The 21,160-nt window shown below is 40.8% G+C and overlaps 1 protein-coding gene across 4 annotated transcripts; it reads left to right on the forward strand.

Annotated features, from left to right (window-relative positions):
• The first annotated feature begins 481 nt into the window (after positions 1 to 481).
• On the forward strand, positions 482 to 19,586 carry LOC106585295 (group 3 secretory phospholipase A2). 4 transcript variants are annotated; one of them, XM_014171365.2, is made up of 8 exons: positions 482 to 960; positions 1,258 to 1,727; positions 3,660 to 3,792; positions 8,391 to 8,525; positions 10,040 to 11,040; positions 13,666 to 13,795; positions 18,755 to 18,874; positions 19,088 to 19,586. In XM_014171365.2, the coding sequence occupies exons 2-8, from the start codon at positions 1,283 to 1,285 to the stop codon at positions 19,251 to 19,253; spliced, it is 2,130 nt and encodes a 709-aa protein (XP_014026840.2). In that variant the 5' UTR covers positions 482 to 960; positions 1,258 to 1,282; the 3' UTR covers positions 19,254 to 19,586. The 4 variants fall into 4 exon arrangements, 3 of the variants coding, with proteins under 3 accessions (XP_014026840.2, XP_014026839.2, XP_014026838.2); XR_006761796.1 differs by lacking the exon at positions 482 to 960 and having other exon boundaries at positions 1,066 to 1,727; positions 19,088 to 19,395; positions 19,437 to 19,586; XM_014171364.2 differs by lacking the exon at positions 482 to 960 and having other exon boundaries at positions 1,063 to 1,727; positions 3,732 to 3,792.
• Positions 19,587 to 21,160: the final 1,574 nt, after the last annotated feature.

A 21,160-nucleotide genomic window follows, 5' to 3' on the forward strand; every position in this document is an offset into this window, starting at 1 on the left:
ATGCTGGCATTGCAAAGACCATGCTCTACCAACTGAGCCACAGGGAAGACCAGGGAGATGCCAGAAGTCAACTGGCTCTACTCCCATGATCATAGTATCTGTGTTAAAAATCGTAAGTTTCTTTCTACTTTCTCTCTCAGCAATCCAACTAGTACTCTCTTCGCCTCATTTAGCTGTGTTAGATTTTCAGCTATCGCCATCTGTGATTGTTCTAGACCTTCTATTTTCTTCTCAAATTCTAAACATTTGGTCACCAGCTTTTTCAAGGTTTTAGAAAAATAAATAATTTTACCCATCAATATCACCTTAGATGCCTCCCATAGGGTTGTAGGAGAAATCTCTGCTGTATCATTGAATTCAATGAATTTCATAACCTCTGTCCTGATGTAGTCTTGGAAGCCAGTGTCCCCTACCAACGAGGTGTTGAGCCTCCAGCGATTTGCTGAGGTATTCCTTTCTATGTCCCACATTATAGAGACTGGGGCATGGTTACTGAGAGTTATACTATGAATCTTACAGTCCAGATCCCTATGGGATTTGTTTTTAGATACCAAAAATCTTTAGTTTTACTCGAGTATGACAATTGGGTACTTTTTCCACCACTGGTAATACAAAATAATGTTTTGATCTGCTGCTCTGCTAAGTAGCTAGTTAAAGTGTAGTCTGTGGCTAGCTAAGCCATTGAAAGCGGACCTTAGAAGTACAAAACTGTATTCAATTACATTCAATACAGCAGATGATTTCATCACGGATTGGACAAAGGTCTCTGATCACGCTGGTCAGTAGTTGACAGTGTAGGCTAGAGGTTATGTGTAGGAACTTCTTGCAGGAATTAGTCTTGCTGAAGTATTCTTTGTTGCTAATTAGCATTTCACATTTTGAGTAAATTGTGGCGAATGTATTGATAAAACGCACCTTGTCTGAGAGAGAATTACGAGGTTAACAAAACGTCACGCCAAGGTAAGCCTACACCAAACACACCCTTAATTTGAAGTGTTTATACAATTCACGATGTGAAAAATGAATGGCTGAAAAAACATTGGAACCATTTCGGTGTTTTTATGGGTATTATGACGCGTTCACTGTGGCGGACTGAACGAACTAGAGGCAACTAATTTCCGGTTTTTAGGACTACAAACTGACGAGCTCTGTTGAGACGGCTGTTACTTTTTTAATGTATGTATTAATATAATTTAGTCTGTTTGATATGATAAACAAACGTTTACTGCAATTTGCTCTGTGCTTGTCATTGCTCAGTTTGCAAAGTGCACATGATGTGAAGATGTCAGCAGGGACCGACGCGCAAAACGCCAACTTCTGCCACAGGACGAGTTTCACTGGACTTGGACACACGCGCCTAAGCTTCCTCCGAAATATGGTCGGGACTCATACATTGACGTTATATGTGAGCGAATGGTCAGAGAAGCAGCTTGTAAAATGCTCAATTAACGACGACCCTGTAGCCACTGCCAGTTACCTGTATCTTTGCCGCCAAACGCGCTCGGAGAGCCTCGTGGAATTATCCCTCTTCAATATCAGGGCGTTGTTGAGTCCAGACAACCTGTGTCCACTGAGTCCTGTCGATGGATTTATCAAACAGACGAAAAGTGACCCATTGGAGCAACAATATATTTCGGGTCCAAAATCCCGTAGGAAACGCGCGTGGGTATTTCCTGGGACACTTTGGTGTGGCACTGGAAGCAAAGCGATTGACTACAAACAGTTAGGTGAGTAGAATAATATTTACACTTCACACCCTGTCATGTTATATCAAAGTGGCCTATAACATAGGCTACAGCTAATTTGTTTCAAAGTTGGGAAAGCTTTCTGTTTTTTAAACCATATTTGGGCTGCTTCATAATGTAATGTATAGTGAAAACAAGAGCCATAAGGATAGCTGTTTCTGGACAACATATGGCAAAGTCACACACAGAGGACAGAATTAATAACAAACAAAAAGGATCTAGCCTCAAATTGGGCACAGGGCACAACCTTAAAGATTTATGAGTTGAATTTGCCCAGACTTGAAAGAAATTTGAATGCTTTACCTGTAACGTAATTCTCAATTCCATATCTTTAACCTTAATCTTTATTTTTCTCTCATTCGTTTATAGTTTGCACATATGCACTCTTCACTTTATCATTCCTTATCCCTATTTGTCTCTAGCCTATTTGATCAGGACAACTCCTTGGAGTTGCCATGTGTGTAATGTAGGCCTACTTCTGTTCCAGCAAGCACTATATCACATCTTACTTATTGATCTATAACATTAGTGCTTGGTGCTACTGCTGACCACCCACTGTAGCAATTAGAGGTCGACCGATTAATCGGCATGGCCGATTCATTAGGGCCGATTTCAAGTTTTCATAACAATCGGTCATCGTCATTTTTGGACACCGATTACATTGCATTCCATAAGGAATCTGCGTGGCAGGCTGACCACCTGTTACACGAGTGCAGCAAGGAGCCAAGGTAAGTTGCTAGCTAGCATTAACTTATCTTATAAAAACAATCAATCTTCACATAATCACTAGTTAACTACGCATGGTTGATGATATTACTAGGTTAACTAGCTTGTCCTGCTTTGCATATAATCAATGCGGTGACTTTTAATTTATCATCGAATCACAGTCTACTTTGCCAAACGGGGGATGATTTAACAAAAGCGCATTCGTGAAAAAAAGCGCAATTGTTGCACGAATGTACCTAACCATAAACATCAATACCTTTCTTAAAATCAATATACAGAAGTATATTTTTTTAAACCTGCATATTTAGTTAAAAGAAATTCATATTATCAGGCAATATTAACTAGGGAAATTGTGTCACTTCTCTTGCGTTCAGTGCAAGCAGAGTGAGGGTACATGCAACAGTTTGGGCCGCCTGGCTCTTTGCGAACTAATTTTACATAATTATGACATTACATTGCACAACCTTCAATGTTATAGAAATATTTAGACTCAGGGTTGCTGCCCGTTTGATAAAATACGGAACGGTTCCGTATTTCACTGAAAGAATAAACGTTTTATTTTCTAAATGATAGTTTCCGGATTTGACCATATTAATGACCAACGGCTCGTATTTCTGTGTTATTTATATTATAATTAAGTCTATGATTTGATAGAGCAGTCTGACTGAGCGGTGGTAGGTGGCAGCAGGCTCGTAAGCATTCATTCAAACTTTACTGCGTTTGCCAGCAGCTCTTAGCAATGCTTGCTTCACAGCACTGTTTATGACTTCAAGCCTATCAACTCCCGAGATTAGGCTGGCAATACTAAAGTGTCTATAAGAATATCCAATAGTCAAAGGTATATGAAATACAAATGGTATAGAGAGAAATAGTCGACACGTCATAATTCCTATAATAACTATAACCTAAAACTTCTTAACTGGGATATTGAAGAACTGGGAATATTGAACCACCAGCTTTCATATGTTCTCATGTTCTGAGCAAGGAACTTAAACGTTAGCTTTTTTACATGGCACATATTGCGCTTTTACTTCCTTCTCCAACACTGTTATGATTTTAACGCCGATACCGGCGTTGAAAAATCATAATCGGTCGGCCTCTAGTAGCAATGTGTCATTACACATGAAATGTGTATTTAATGATCTGAGAGACTTATTTAGTCTCTCCACTGTTTGTTTCTTGTTGTAGGAATGTTTGAGCGAGCAGACAGGTGCTGCCGTGAGCATGACCACTGCAGTAACACTATCCCCTCCTTCACAGTGAACTATGGTGTTTTCAATCCCAACTTCTTCACCATCTCACACTGTGACTGTGACCAAAGGTGAGCCTCAATGTGTAGCCCCTGGGCAGCATCCATCACATTCCAGGGATGACACAGACATACATTCCAGTCCCCTGAAGGGGAACTCCTTAGAGCTATAACTCAATACTGTTCAATAAAGACAGACTTTTTATTATGCTGACTTTTATTTTTCAGGGGTATGGTGCATGGCTCATCTGCTAACTGATAGGTGTTTTTCTTTTCTGGAATGTCGGGTAGAGTGTGCCATTGTACCAATGATACAATATCAGATCATTTGATTCAGTGCTTTAGAGTACAAATTCTAGTCTAACTTGAGAGTCAGGATAAAATATATATATTTTTTTCTTCCACTCAGTAAAACTGTAAATATGCTATAGGCTTAAAGCTGCAATATGTAACTCTTTGGGCAACCCGACCAAATTCAAATCGAAATGTGAGTTATAGATCTGTCATTCTAATTGAAATTAAGTCTAAGAAGCGCTATATCTGTTCTATGTGGGATATTTCTATGCTTCCCGTTCTGAAGTTTTGTTTTTTGTTTTTGCATCTATTACTTATGGTTTTGTACACCAGCTTCAAACAGCTGAAAATACAATATTTTGTGTTATGGAAAATATATTTCACAGCAGTTTAGATGGTACACAATTTAGATGGAACAAGGATTCTCTACACTATGCTTGCTTCTTTTGTCACATAAAGCAAGTCGTTTTTTGCAACAAGGAAATGGCGGTGTGATTTCTGCATAGTGCATTGTTAAATGGCACCCCAATTTGGATTACCACAATGCATGCACCAATAAAATAAGGTGAATGAAAAAAGTCACACTTCCCCATAAAAAAGACGTAGTCCCCACAGTGACTGTACGAACATATCCCAACCAGAAGCCATGGATTACAGGCAACATCCGCACCGAGCTAAAAGCTAGAACTGCCGCTTTCAAGAAGCGAAACACTAATCCAGACGCTTATAAGAAACCCCGCTATGCCCTCAGATGAACCATCAAACAGGCAAAGCGTCAATACAGGACTAAGATTGAATCTTACTACACCGGCTCTGACACTCGTCGGATGTGGCACGGCTTGCAAACTATTACGGACTACAAAGGGAAACCCAGCCGCGAGCTACCCAGTGAAGCGAGCCTACCAGACGAGCTAAATGCCTTTTATGGTCGCTTCGAGGTAAGCAACGCTGAAGCATGCATGAGAGCACCAGCTGTTCCGGAGGACTGTGTGATCACGCTTTCTGTAGCCGATGTGAGCAAGTCCTTTTAAACAGGTCAACATTCACAAGGCCGCGGGGCCAGATGCATTATCAGGGCGTGTACTCAGAGCATGCACGGACCAACTGGCAAGTGTCTTCACTGACATTTTCAACCTCTCCCTGACAGTCTGTAATACCTACGTTTCAAGTAGACCACCATAGTCCCTGTGCCCAAGAATGTAAAGGTAACCTGCCTAAATGACTACCGCCCCGTAGCACTCACGTCGGTAGTCATGAAGTGCTTTGAAAGGCTGGTCATGGCTCACATCAACACCATCATCCCGGAAACTCTAGACCCACTCCAATTCACATACCGCCCCAACAGATCCACAGATGACGCAATCTCAATCGCACTCCACAGTGCCCTTTCCCTCCGAGACAAAAGGAACACCTATGTGAGAATGCTGTTCATTGACTACAGCTCAGCGTTCAACACCATAGTGCCCACAAAGCTCATCATTAAGCTAAGGACTATGGGACTAAACACCTTCCTCTGCAACTGGATCCTGGACTTCCTGACGGGCCGCCCCCAGGTGGTAAGGGTAGGCAACAACACATCTACTATGCTGATCCTCAACACCGGAGCCCCTCAGGGGTGCATGCTTAGTCCACTCCTGTACTCCCTGTTCACCCACGACTGCGTGGCCAAGCACGACTCCAACACCATTATGTTCGCTGACGACACAACAGTGGTAGGCTTGATCACCGACAACCTATAGGGAGGAGGTCAGAGACCTGGCAGTGTGGTGCCAGGATAACAGCCTCTCCCTCAATGCGAGCAAGACAAAGGAGATGATCGTGGACTACAGGAAAAGGAGGGCCGAATAGGCCCCCCATTAACATTGACGGGGCTGTAGTGGAGCGGGTCGAGAGCGTCAAGTTCCTTGGTGTCCACATCACCAACAAACTATCATGGTCCAAACACACCAAGACACCCTCAGGAGACTGAAAATATTTGGCATGGGTCCCCAGATCCTCAAAAGGTTATACAGCTGCACCATGGAGAGCATCCTGACCAATTGCATCACCGCCTGGTATGGGAACTGCTTGGCATCCAACTGCAAGGCACTACAGAGGGTAGTGCGTACGGCCCAGTACATCACTGGGGCCAAGCTTCCTGCCATCCAGGACCTATATACTAGGCGGTGTTCAAAGACTCCAGTCATCCAAGTCATAGACTGTTCTCTCTGCTTCCGCACAGCAAGCAGTCCCGGCACGCCAAGTCTAGGTCCAAAACGGCTCCTTAAGAGCTTCTACCCCCAAACCATAAAACTGCTGAACAATTAATCAAATGGCCACCCGGACTATTTACCTTGACCCCCCCCTGCTGCTACTCGCTGTTTATTATCTATGCATAGTCACTTTACCCCTACCTACAAGTACAAATTACCTCCACTAACCTGTACGCACATTGACTCAGTCCCGGTACCCCCTGTATATAGGCTCGTTATTGTTATGTAATCTTATTGTGTTATTTTATTTTTTACTTTTATTTTAAAATAAAGTTTTTTAAATAAATATTTTCTTTAACTCCATTTCTTGAACTGCATTGTTGGTTAAGGGCTTTTAAGTAAGCATTTCACGATAAGGTACCTGTTCGGCGCATGTGACAAATAAAATTTGATTTGGCCTGTAAACCAGGTGTTTCCTGTTAGGGTGTAACTAGGCCCTCAAAGAAAGACCTTATGATTTATGTAATGTATTGTCATAAAAAGTACAATTTTAAAGGATAATAAGGTTGGTGGAACCATTCATATAGGGTTCTAGGAAGAAACCATCAAAGATAAAAGCATTCTTTGTAGAACCTTTCATTGACGGTTCTAGGTAGAACCATTTACAGGAGGTTCTATGAAGAACCCTACATAGAAGGTTCTAAGTAAAACCCTCTGCTAAGGGTTGTAACTAGCACCAAAAAGGGTTCCCCTATGGGAACAAACCGAAGAAATCTAGAAGGTTCTACTTAGAACCTTTTTAGGGTGAGCAATAAATGCCCATCTCTTTCAGGACTCCTAATCAGGCACTTTGGAGATCTAAGTGAGGTGTCAACTTAGCTCTGAGTTGCCACAGAACACAAGACAGATGTTTGTGTAGTACGCTTATACTCTGATTAATTTCCTTTATGCATGAGTGCCAGACAGACAATGTAGTCTCGTTCTCCTCCCAGGTTTAACTGACAAGGTCATACACAGTATTCATTCCACAGTAAGCACTAGAGCCCTGCACAGACATGAATTTTAAGCCATACCCATGCCCGTGACATTCAGGCCCTACCGTACCGTACCCAGGCCCGATTTGCTTATGCCAAATTTAGGGCCCAGCCATGCCCGAAATCAGAAATAAATTATTTCATTAGTAAATCCATTAGCTGCTCCACTCTGTCACTACAGCTCTCCTACCGAAGCTAATGGAGGAAGTTATTTCTGATTTCGCGCTTCAGGCAGGGCCTTAAATTTATCAGAAGCAATCAGGCCTGAACGTCGCGGTCATTGGTAGGGCTCAGGCTTAAAATTCATGCCTGTGAAGGGCTCTAAAGCAGAGCACGTCCATGGCTCGGCTTCAAAATGTTAGTGATTAATTTAGTGATACCCGAGCCCTGCCTGTGCTCTAGTTATGAATCAACAGGCCCTACCCGGCCCTAAACCGATGTATAAGCACCAAGTAGTTACATAATTGGATGTATAGCACGTCACTTCATGTTTCCTCGTAAGCAATTTAAATCTTCCTGTAAAATCATGTCATGTTTTGACTTGTCACTTCTCCCTGTGAATACCAAGCAACAGCGATATGTGGCTCTGTTGGACACATTGACATTAAAGAAATGATGGGAAACATCAACTATTCAATAATAATAAGTGTTATACAACACAGTGTGATTTGCGCTCGCTGACAACATGCCAAGTTTGCCAACCTATTTGAACTATTCCTTGGGTGAGAGATCCCTGATTTGATGTTTAAGCTTAAAACAGCACTGGTAAGCTTAGGACAACTGACGACTTAAAGGGACATTTCTAGAATGTTAAACTTCATATTCATTATTTCGAGCAGCACCCCAACGTCAACATATGTTCAAATAGCGCGTTTCTATGTTTTGTAGTGGAAGATAAGTGTTTACAATGACATCATCGGTGTGTATCATGTAATTTTAAGCAATTATGCATTGCCTACTAATTGGTTGATGGTCATTGGAAACGCTTATATTCCTCTTTTTTTTTTTTTACTACGACACATAGAAACACACCATTTTCACATATGTTGGGGTGGGGCTGGAGATGATGAATATGAAGTTCAACATTTTAGAAATTTCCCTTTAATGCCACGGTCTTGGCATTACCTACCCTTCTTTCTGTTGTCATCAGGTTTCGCCAGTGCCTCCAGCGTGTAAATGATACCATCTCCAATATGGTGGGCTTCAGCTTCTTCAACCTCCTCAAGATGCCCTGCTTTGAGTTCACTCCCAGGAGTCAATGCACTGAGCTTAACTGGTGGGGAATGTGAGTACTGTCTGTCAGAAATAATTTTGTGTATGTACGTGATATTGTCCTGATCAAGTCTTTACAGTACATGGACTTTGTTCTATAATACTGTAATAACTGTGATAAGGATAGTAATATGGGACATGCTATTGTTTCACCCAAAAAATGTAATAAGGATCATATGATGGGCAATTGAAACTGCAGCAGAAACTCTCCAGTTTTAACTGAGATGCTTGTGATAACTTGCCTGATATCCAGCCCCCTCACTCTTCCTCCAGACACCACATTTCCCTGGTCCATCCCAGCAAAACATTGAAAATTAAAAGTAATTCCCTGTATTTAAAATACGCAGTGAAACTTGTTTAGGTTGTATTAGATAATTCATTACTGTATGTTTTTTTCCCCCGATATGAAATATACAGTGACTCTGAAATTACAAATAATACAACCAGTAAGCTAACGTACACAAAATTAGGGAAATGTTGTGAAAAATACAGAGACTTATGGCCAGTGTTGTGGGTAACGTGTTCCAAAGTAAAGCGTTACAATAATACTATTATTTTGAGCTAACAAGTAATATAATAAAATACTGTTCCAATTTGAAGTAATAATACTACAGTTACTGATCAAAGATAGGTTGTTGTTACTTTTGTTACCCTTCCCATTACAGTTATGGATCCAAATAAATATTTGTGATTATTATTCCCTCTCTGTTGGCGTAATATTTAAAAATCCCCCCGTCCCAGTATTGTTTTCTTCCTAGTCTGACGTCCTCTCACCAAGTTCCTGTTTACGAACGCACTACTACAAACTGCTTTAGTGAGGGCGATGAACGTTAAAACATTGAGTTTCAGTGTGGAAGTACTCCCATTACTTGTGGCCTTTTTTTTCCCCCTCCCGCACAGTTTGTAATAGTAAAAAAAAAAACTGTCTTTCTATTTGTGCAAATAAACTAAACTTTGATTTGGTGTGAGGACAAAATTAGAAGAATATAACCTTAAAACATAAACTGTACCCAGGCATGAAAAAACACTTCACTGCTAGAAACACAACTTCCAATCTCTTGAAGCACCTGCAAAAGCAACACGCCAAGACAAAACTCATAGCGGAAAACCCCTGAGGCCCGATTGCTGCTGAAGAGGACTATGTAGGCCTACCTCCTCCAAACAACCAAGGCTTGATTTTAATCGTTCAAAATGACAGGCTTTAGCCCAGGGAGAGGTGAACAAGCTTGTAGCTTGGTATGTAGTGGATTTTGTGTCTGTCATTATTAGGTTACTTGTGTTAGTGTATAGGCCTAAGTAACATAAGGTTTACATTGAGTGAGGGCGCACAATATTTTGGGGTGTAAGTGATTACTTTTCCCAGGGAGTGATAAGTAAAGTAATATGTTACTGTTGATGGACGTAACGAGTAATAGGTAATACATTAATTATTTTGAGTAACGACCCCAACACTGCCTATGAGTTTATGAAAGGATTCTCTCTTGGCATGTTTGGCCTGTCTAATAAGTACATTTTTGCTCTGTGCAGGTGCAAGGTGGCCAAGGTGGCCCCATATGCAGTCTTCAAAAATCCCAAAGATTACACCATCAACCGCATGACAAGTAAACATGGTGGCAGCAGTGACCCCGAAACGTCAGCAGGCACCGGGGAAAACCTGGTTACAGTGAAACCCTTGTCTAGCCCAACCAGGTTAATCCCCAAAGGGAACCGTTCCAAGCTATTTGACCCCTCACGGGACTGTGTTCCAAGAGGTCCTCCCAGAGGAGACACCTTCCAGCTCAAGCACAGGAAAGGGAAAGGATGCAGCAGGGGCAAGAAAACATTCACAACTCAAACAACCACAAGTCAAACACAGACCAGCACGCCCTTAATACAGACAACTGCATCCCTGATATCGAGGAGTGCATCACAAAAACAGAAAACCACACCCACAACTCAGAGAACTGCTTCGAAAATGATTACAACCACATCTCAGGTAAAAATGAAAAAAACTGATACACAAAAGACTGGATCAAGAACTGAAAAAATGATCTCGCATCAAAATCAAGCTACACCAAATAAAAAAACACGGTCACGACAGAGGACATCATCCACAACAATGCAGAGGGCTACATCAACACCAAAGCCTTCACCTCATCCACAGACAACAACTTTAACAACCACAACTCTTATACCCAAAAGTCCCAAACTCCCAAAGGTTCTTAGGAAACTTCATCGTTGTGGGCCTCCAAGAGGAGATGCCTTTCAGCCTCGCCGCTGGAGGGGGGAACGAGGCAAAGCCTGTTTGGAACAGATAACTACAACACCAACGACCATATCCTCAGCAAACAAGACTGCATCTCCAACCCAGAGGAGAATATCTCAAACTCATAGAACAATGCCCTCAAATAAGAGAACAACATCTGCAACTGTGATGACTTCATCTACCCTTTGGAAGAACACAATTACTAAGAGGACCGCCTCCTCAAAGCTAAGGACCACACCTCTAATACAAACCCCTACTGAGAGTGCACCATCTATGACAACAGGTAGTAGTTTTGTGTTTCTCCATGAGCCCACTATCAGTCTGGTAACTGGCCAGCCTGCAACTGCCCCAAGCTTTAATTTGACTTTTTAGGAAAAGCTTGATGATGCCATTCTAGATATACAGTGCCCTCCATAATTATTGGGACAGTGAAGCATTTATTTTTATTTTGGCTCAGTACTCCAGCACTTTGGATTAGAAATGATACAATGACTATGAGGTTAAAGTGCAGATAATAGTTAACCCATTTTAGGGGACCAAAAGTATTGGGACAAATTTACTTATGTGTATTAAAGTATTCAAAAGTTTAGAATTTGGTCCCATATTCATAGCACACAATGACTACATCAAGCTTGTGACTCTACAAATGTGTTGGATGCATTTTCTGTTTGTTTTGGTTATGTTTCAGATTGTTTTGTGCCCAATAGAAATTTATGGGAAAATGTAGTGTCATTTTGGAGTCACTTTTATTGTAAATAAGAATAGTATATGTTTCTAAACACTTCAACAGTCATTTGGATGCTACCATAATTAAAGATAATCCTGAATGAATCCTGAATGAATCATGAATAATGTTGAGTGAGTTACGGACGCACAAATACAGTGAGGGGGAAAAAGTATTTGATCCCCTGCTGATTTTGTACGTTTGCCCACTGACAAAGAAATGATCAGTCTAATTTTAATGGTAGGTTTATTTGAACAGTGAGAGACAGAATAACAACAAAAAAATCCATAAAAACGCATGTCAAAAATGTTATAAAATGATTTGCATTTTAATGAGGGAAATAAGTATTTGACCCCCTCTCAATCAGAAAGATTTCTGGCTCCCAGGTGTCTTTTATACAGGTAATGAGCTGAGATTAGGAGCACACTCTTAAAGGGAGTGCTCCTAATCTCAGCTTGTTACCTATATAAAAGACACCTGTCCACAGAAGCAATCAATCAATCAGATTCTAAACTCTCCACCATGGCCAAGACCAAAGAGCTCCCCAAGGATGTCAGGGACAAGATTATAGACCTACACAAGGCTGGAATGGGCTACAAGACCATCGCCAAGCAGCTTGGTGAGGTGACAACAGTTGGTGCGATTATTCGCAAATGGAAGAAACACAAACGAACTGTCAATCTCCCTCGGCCTGGGGCTCCATGCAAGATCTCACCTCGTGGAGTTGCAATGATCATGAGAACGGTGAGGAATCAGCCCAGAACTACACGGGAGGATCTTGTCAATGATCTCAAGGCAGCTGGGACCATAGTCACCAAGAAAACAATTGGTAACACACTACGCCGTGAAGGACTGAAATCCTGCAGCGCCCGCAAGGTCCCCCTGCTCAAGAAAGCACATATACATGCCCATCTGAAGTTTGCCAATGAACATCTGAATGATTCAGAGGACAACTGGTGAAAGTGTTGCGGTCAGATGAGACCAAAATGGAGCTCTTTGGCCTCAACTCGCCGTGTTTGGAGGAGGAGGAATGCTGCCTATGACCCCAAGAATACCATCCCCACCGTCAAACATGGAGGTGGAAACATTATGCTTTGGGGGTGTTTTTCTGCTAAGGGGACAGGACAACTTCACCGCATCAAAGGAATGATGGATGGGGCCATGTACCGTCAAATCTTGGGTGAGAACCTCCTTCCCTCAGCCAGGGCATTGAAAATGGGTCGTGGATGGGTATTCCAGCATGACAATGACCCAAAACACACGGCCAAGGCAACAAAGGAGTGGCTCAAGAAGAAGCACATTAAGGTCCTGGAGTGGCCTAGCTAGTCTCCAGACCTTAATCCCATAGAAAATCTGTGGAGGGAGCTGAAGGTTCGAGTTGTCAAACGTCAGCCTCGAAACCTTAATGACTTGGAGAAGATCTGCAAAGAGGAGTGGGACAAAATCCCTCCTGAGATGTGTGCAAACCTGGTGGCCAACTACAAGAAACGTCTGACCTCTGTGATTGCCAACAAGGGTTTTGCCAGTACTAAGTCATGTTTTGCAGAGGGGTCAAATACTTATTTCCCTCATTAAAATGCAAATCAATTTATAACATTTTTCACATGCGTTTTTCTGGATTGTTTTGTTATTCTGTCTCTAACTGTTCAAATAAACCTACCATTAAAATTATAGACTGATCATTTCTTTGTCAGTGGGCAAACGTACAAAATCAGCAGGGGATCAAATACTTTTTCCCCTCGCTGTATCATACCCCCAAGACATTCCAACCTCTCACTGTTACAATAACGGGGGAGGGTAGCATTTTTTTAAAGGGGGGTGGGTATGATATTTGTGGGTCTAATTTTCTCACTCATCATTATTCACAATTTAATTTAGGATTATCTGTAATCATGATAGCATCCACATTAATGTAGAAGTGTTGGGAAAACATTCTATTCTTACTTACAATAAAAGTGACTCCAAAATGACACAATGCATTATTTACCATTCATTTCTCTTGGGCAAAAGATTATCTGAAACATAACAAACAGAAAATGCATCCAACACATTTGTAGAGTCACAAGCTTGATGTAGTCAAAAGAAGAAAAATGCCTCACTGTCCCAATAATTACAAAGGACACTAACTTACTGCATGTCATGACTCAGCTAGCTTCAGTATGTTCTGTTTGTTCTGTGTTACAGATAATATGCTTCTTTGTGGCACCCTCAAGCATTTGGATGAATGTAAATACAAAATTCCCCCTTCAGAGAAGAGATATGATCTCCACAACATGGGATCAAAGACTGTGTACCATTGTGATTGCACCCACAGGTGAGAAAGTATCCGTACAGTACAATGCAGTGACGCTTATTTTTATGAGCATGGCCTTATTTCTATTACAGCATATTGGATGACTGTCATTCATATCCCATTCACCCAGCTCAATGTAACATCGATAGGTTTAGGCTACTACATGATACAAACATTTTAACTATACCTATCATGAGGTTGCTACAACCTAGCCTATGAATGAAAGTTTTCAATGTAGGTGCACAGGGCGAGAGAAGCATTTGAGTCAAGGTGACACATTAAATACTGCCTGGCACACTCTTACCTGCATCTAGCAGATCTAGGGTGTAATCATTAGTCCAACAGTTGCAAACTAAAGTTTCTATTGGACAAATTCAGGTATGTTTATCCCCGTACCGTTTGCTTCCGTTTTAAGAAAAAAAAATTCAACAGAATGGGCGGAATAAATACACCCTTGATCACACGCTAACCGTTCACTTTCATAGCAGCCACATACAAACAGATTGATAATTTTGCTCATTGTATAATTCCTTTTCGAATCTACGCACTCTCCTCCTCTCACCTTTTCCCTTCGCTTGTGGACTTCAGTGCACAACACATCAGCTGTCTGTGACCAGGCGGAAAAACCTTTCCAACCCAAACCTTCATATCATAACCGCTACACACAGCCTACATCGTTGTCACCATATTAGCTAATGTCATACCAAGTCAACATAGCTACTATAACTAACGTGTTTGTAAAGCCGCTACAATCATGCAGAACAGTACAGTCAGCAAGCAGTTTAGCAGCTACACCGGTGGGCCACGGTGACAATAAATTATAAAACCAAAAACTTACCTTGACTTGGAAGAGTTCCAGTGTTGGATAGCCATACCCAGCTAGCTAACATAGCATCCCTCTCTGTTTGTGCCAGGTGTTTGAATAGGCTAAACTAGCAAGTTGTATTCACTAGCTAAGTGAAGGTGAATAAAAATACAATGAAATAAAGCTAGCTCTCTCTCTTGCTTTTCCTTCAAAACTTTTCAACTATTGTCTTTCTCTCTTTGAGTCAACTACTACTCACAACTTTATGTACTGCAGCGCTAGCTATCTGTAGTTTATGCTTTCAGTACTAGATTCATTCTCTGATCCTTTGATTGGGTGGACAACATGTCAGTTCATGCTGCAAGAGCTCTGATTGGTTGGAGAACGTTGTCATAATTACTGTAAGTCTATGGAAGGTGGTGAGAACCATGAGCCTCCTAGGTTTTGTATTGAAGTCAATGTAGTGGACTGGTCGATTGTTTGGTCGGTAGGCTGTTGGTCGACCAATATTATTCTATTTTGAGCAGTAGCAAATATGTATTTATTTTTTTATGGCACACGAGTCTGATTCAGTGAACTAATCCATTGCGGATGCCGGGGGATGGCACAGTTTTAGAAGGTCAGAGTGGCTAAAATGCACAATGTTCTTCGCTCTCCAGAATGCGCAAAATCATTGTTTCATAACTTCATTGCATGAATTGTTTGGCTTGATTTTTATTGTCTATCAATTCCCCATGACATATCACCAGTAGTAGCCTACATTTACCGTTAATTCCTATCATTTCTAATCTACAATGTTTGTTTGCATATGTTAATTTCTGTTAATGCATTCAATATATTATTATTCCAGTCTTTTACCGTTCTCATTGTCAGAGTGGACACATTGTTTGTAGAGCACACAACCTATGCTACACTTGTGAGAAACAAGTTCCATTCCATTTACAAGTTTTGTCAATTTAGTCATTGTCTTTTGTTTGGAGCGCTGCTGTCAATGTTGAGTAAGGAAGCACACTGATTATGCATAGAAGTAGACCTATAGGCTACTTGGCCTGCATGCAAATGTAGGCATATAAATGTACTGATTTGGGGATCTAATAGTATTTCTGATTGGCTTAACACACCACCTCTAATGAGCTGTGGAGGTTCTCAAAGTAATGTTTTCTTCACCTCAAACAGCAAGCAAACAAAGTCGGGTATTACATACACATTGAAAATGACAATAGTTCCTCAAAGTATTTGAAAAATATCCCTTTCGATAACCAGTGTGAAAGGGAAAAATGTTATGCTCTGATCCAGTGGAAACAGTCCTAAAATACAGTGCCTTGCGAAAGTATTCGGCCCCCTTGAACTTTGACCTTTTGCCACATTTCAGGCTTCAAACATAAAGGTATAAAACTGTAATTTTTTGTGAAGAATCAACAACAAGTGGGACACAATCATGAAGTGGAACGAAATTTATTGGATATTTCTAACTTTTTTAACAAATAAAAAACTGAAAAATTGGGTGTGCAAAATTATTCAGCCCCTTTACTTTCAGTGCAGCAAACTCTCTCCAGAAGTTCAGTGAGGATCTCTGAATGATCCAATGTTGACCTAAATGACTAATGATGATAAATAGAATCCACCTGTGTGTAAAGTCTCCGTATAAATGCACCTGCTCTGTGATAGTCTCAGAGGTCCGTTTAAAGCGCAGAGAGCATCATGAAGAACAAGGAACACACCAGGCAGGTCCGAGATACTGTTGTGGAGAAGTTTAAAGCCGGATTTGGATACAAAAAGATTTCCCAAGCTTTAAACATCCCAAGGAGCACTGTGCAAGCGATAATATTGAAATGGAAGGAGTATCAGACCACTGCAAATCTACGAAGACCCGGCCGTCCCTCAACTTTCAGCTCATACAAGGAGATGACTGATCAGAGATGCAGCCAAGAGGCCCATGATCACTCTGGATGAACTGCAGAGATCTACAGCTGAGGTGGGAGACTCTGTCCATAGGACAACAATCAGTCGTATACTGCACAAATCTGGCCTTTATGGAAGAGTGGCAAGAAGAAAGACATTTCTTAAAGATATCCATATAAAGTGTCGTTTAAAGTTTGCAACTAGCCACCTGGGAGACACACCAAACATGTGGAAGAAGGTGCTCTGGTCAGATGAAACCAAAATCGAACTTTTTGGCAACAATGCAAAACGTTATGTTTGGCGTAAAAGCAACACAGCTCATCAACCTGAACACATCATCCCCACTGTCAAACATGGTGGTGGCAGCATCATGGTTTGGGCCTGCTTTTCTTCAGCAGGGGCAGGGAAGATGGTTTAAATTGATGGGAAGATGGATGGAGCCAAATACAGGACCATTCTGGAAGAAAGCCTGATGGAGTCTGCAAAAGACCTGAGACTGGGACGGAGATTTGTCTTCCAACAAGACAATGATCCAAAACATAAAGCAAAATCTACAATGGAATGGTTCACAAATAAACATATCCAGGTGTTAGAATGGCCAAGTCAAAGTCCAGACCTGAATCCAATCGAGAATCTGTGGAAAGAACTGAAAACTGCTGTTCACAAACGCTCACCATCCAACCTCACTGAGCTCGAGCTGTTTTGCAAGGAGGAATGGGCAAAAATGTCAGTCTCTCGATGTGCAAAACTGATAGAGACATACCCCAAGTGACTTACAGCTGTAATCGCAGCAAAAGGTGGCGCTACAAAGTATTAACTTAAGGGGGCTGAATAATTTAGCACGGCCAATTTTTCAGTTTTTTAATTGTTAAAAAAGTTTGAAATATCCAATAAATTTCGTTCCACTTCATAATTGTGTCCCACTTGTTGTTGATTCTTCACAAAAAATTACAGTTTTATATCTATATATTTGAAGCCTGAAATGTGGCAAAAGGTCGAAAAGTTCAAGGGGGCCGAATACTTTCGCAAGGCACTGTAAGTCTACCTGACGAGTCTGTCCCGAGCTTACTGGTGTGGGAAACTCTGGGGGCCCAGAATATTTTGTGTTACAAGTCTGCTAGTGTGAGCTTCGGGCTGGACCCAAGTTGATCGTTGATACAATGTTTAAAGTTCGTTGCAGACAGGCCATGCATAGCCAATGTGATTTATGGGAGATTTTGTTTTTATTTGTTGGCTTTATGTAGGTTTGTATAATTTTCATTTAGAGTTGGATAGAATTTTTGATTAATCACATCCCAATGAATTTGAGATGCAAAGACGTTATTTATCAATTAAATGAAACTGTAACACAAATGTTCATATGAAAACCATAACTGGCACGCTGATCGGTAGAAATTGTAAGACAAATTTGCATTCCACATGAAAATAGTTGCAGACTCTTAGTGTAGCCTATTACCGGCAACTTCAGGAGAGTAAATGGCAGAACCTGCGAAAGCCAGTAGGAGCGGGAGGAGGTTGGTCTGGTCAGCTTTTTATTTTCTGATGATCTTAATCTCTGCTCCCTCTTGAGTCATTTGTGTCTTATTTCATCAAACAGCATCAGACAAGCATATAGTTGATTTTATTAAAACACAGGGTGGGTCTATATATGGAAAAATACATGTTTAAAAAAAAAAGTCAACCAATCGAGTGGTCGAAAGAACAGACGACTTTTGGTCACCAAGATTTTTTTGCTGTAGGGGACAGCCCTACAATGTACCTAGAGGAGGACGGGAGCTAGCTGTCCTCCGGCTCCACTATGGTGCTACCCTACAGAGGGCTGTTGAGGCTACTGTAGACCTTCATTGCAAAACAGTGTGTTTTAATCAATTATTTGGTGACATGAATATATTTAGTATAGTTTTATCTGAAAAGGATAACTTTTTTTGTATGTTTCACTATTTCTGTTTTTATGGAATTCACTGAGGAGGATGGTCCTCCCCTTCCTCCTCTGAGGAGCCTCCACTGGTACAATGTATCCTGAGCACTTTGTCACTAAAATGGACTGTGTTAAAGTATCTTGCAGCTGCCTTAAATAACTAAGGGTTAGAGGGTTAGGGCCTGCTGGGTTAGATAACTACGCAAGATGGACGCAAACATGTTACCACCACTGTCTCACATATTGCCTTTCTGATAGTGTTTGTCTTTCTCTTAACCTTTTCTCCTCATCCACTGGCTGTCTCCCTGGAGCACTGGTCTCCTCTGTCCCTCTATCTTTCTCCATCACATTTCAGGCTGGCTGATCAGATCAGACACTTGGAGAAGACCACAATTCTCCAATCGCTCCTGCAGGACTTTGTATCTCTATCCTGCTTCAACATGCCAAGTGTGAAAGACTGTCATGGAGGGAAAAGGTTGGTGGCTCAAATTCAAAGGATGATAGATTTGCAATGAGCCACAACTTTTTCAATGGATCTCTTCACAAGGCTAATTGTTCATTGTTACATTACATGCAATGTGTCAGTGTCTTACCTACTGTCAATCTAATAACAATAATCCTTAGTGAAACTGTGCATGTGCCTGTCGGTTCAAGTATTTATATATTTTTCTTTGTTCTCTTGCTGTAGCTGTACTGCTGGATTTTCCCAAGCCACTGACCTAATTCAAGTCCTTAAAAGCATGGAGGAAAGAGGAAGACTTATTGCTCAGAGCACAAGTAAAGACTCAAAAAGAGGGACTCCTATTCGCCTCAACAAGCGATGTCTGAGGATCATTGAGTCCAAGAAGCCTTGACTGATGATTCCCAAACATCAGCACCTTTAAGTACCAGTTACTAGAATGGGAATGCAATGCATCTGTCCAACATCACCCTCTATTGTGGTTTTTAAGATTTTAAGCCTTAAGATGATAAATGTGGCAGAAGGACTTGATTTGCTGCTGTTCGGTATAGGAGGGAATTCCAAATACCTTCCAACTTTTCCCCAAATCTTTGACCTCAACTGTAAATAATGATTCACAACTAGAGTAGTACGGAATTCTTCTGCTGAGGGTACAATGATCCCTGACAACAATTTAATATATTTATATTGAGTCTTTGTACTTCTAGATTAAAACCCTTGAATATTACCAGTCTCTGTTATTTCATTGTCTCACATTACAAGATTCCCTTAAGGTGCATTATTTTTTTAGCCAATTGCATTTCTAAAATTGCTCAAGAGGTGGCACCCTTCTACCTTTAACAGTAAGGTAATTGACATTCACACACTCATTTGTTATTTTTCTTAGTTTTAGTTTGTCATGAATTGATCATGTTGAAGTAAACAGTGTGGGATTTTCACTTCTTACCTAAAGGCTTGAAATGTTAATATTGTGTCAGATGATGATCATCATTTACCTACCTTGTCACTACAATCAGAAAAAGTACAGTAATACTTAAGAAAACAAATGAAACCATGAGTATTAAACAAACCCTGATACAATCTCAGCATTAGTAGGAAGTATGTTTGTTGAAATGTTTGTCGACCAGGAGTCTCCAACAGGTAGATCGCGAGCTACCAGTTGCTCGCAGCCCACCTATGAGTAATTTGCCAATCAATTCTGAAAGTACATGCATATTTTTTCATGTGTTCCATCGCAAACTGTCATAAACATAGCTCCTGCTACTATCCAATCAAAGGCACATTGACATGATCCCACCCCTGGCTTAAACAGGGTTGCCAACTTTTGAAAAAAGCTTGGAGTGAGATTTGTTATGTGAATTTCTTTGCCCCCTGACACAACCCCTATATGTACAATTGTACTGTTTTAAAGCTAATTTCCTGCAATTCTACATATTTTCACATGGCTTAAGCATATGACACTGGTCAGGTGTATTCAGGGTATTTTGAACATTAAATGAACACTCAATTTGACATTGTTACTTTGAGATTTTTAGGGGATGAAATTTAAAGAAGGCTAATATTTTTTAAATTTTTTAGGTGGTTTGACACTTTATTTAGACAAATTAAGTTGGGGAGACAGGCAAATGCTAGAAACAGTGGGAAGGTTGAAAACAGAGATTAATCCCTGTTCTCAGGTGCAAAGTTGCATGCGACACGTACCGGGGAGTGTTACCACTACGCCAAGGTTCTGCACAGGAGATAATATTTATGGTTGATGGCATTGGGTAACCAAATCATAGATTGCATTCTACTTGTCTATAGACTGTTTTCAAGTTAAGGACACAAAGTGGAATAACCGTAGTGTTCTTGCTGACAAGAACAGTAATTACCCTATATTTTAGCCCATTGTTAAGAATGATAATTGTTCCACTGATCAGAATAAAGTAAATAGTTAATGAAATTGAAGAATTAATTATATAAATCTGCCCCTACACACTAACCAAATAATTGTTATATTAATCGTCCCTTTAGAATCAAACGTACACTTTTCGGTTCACTATCTGTTTGACAAATTGATTTCATAGTTACAAATCAGGCCACCGTACCAAACTTCCCTGCTAAAACGTACTGCATGTAGGACTACCTGCTGCCTTTTCGTTGTCACAGCCTAAATGCCAATCACCAAACGAAGGGACTAATGCAAGTGGATTAAATCGATTTTAGTACATGCTGTCAAAAGGCTGCATTCAGGAATATGGACTGAAGTAACAGCAACCTAATTTTGTTGACAACATTGTACATAAAACAGCGCTACCATGC

This window comes from Salmo salar, chromosome ssa24, assembly GCF_905237065.1.
Source record: "Salmo salar chromosome ssa24, Ssal_v3.1, whole genome shotgun sequence".
Classification (NCBI taxonomy): domain Eukaryota; kingdom Metazoa; phylum Chordata; class Actinopteri; order Salmoniformes; family Salmonidae; genus Salmo; species Salmo salar.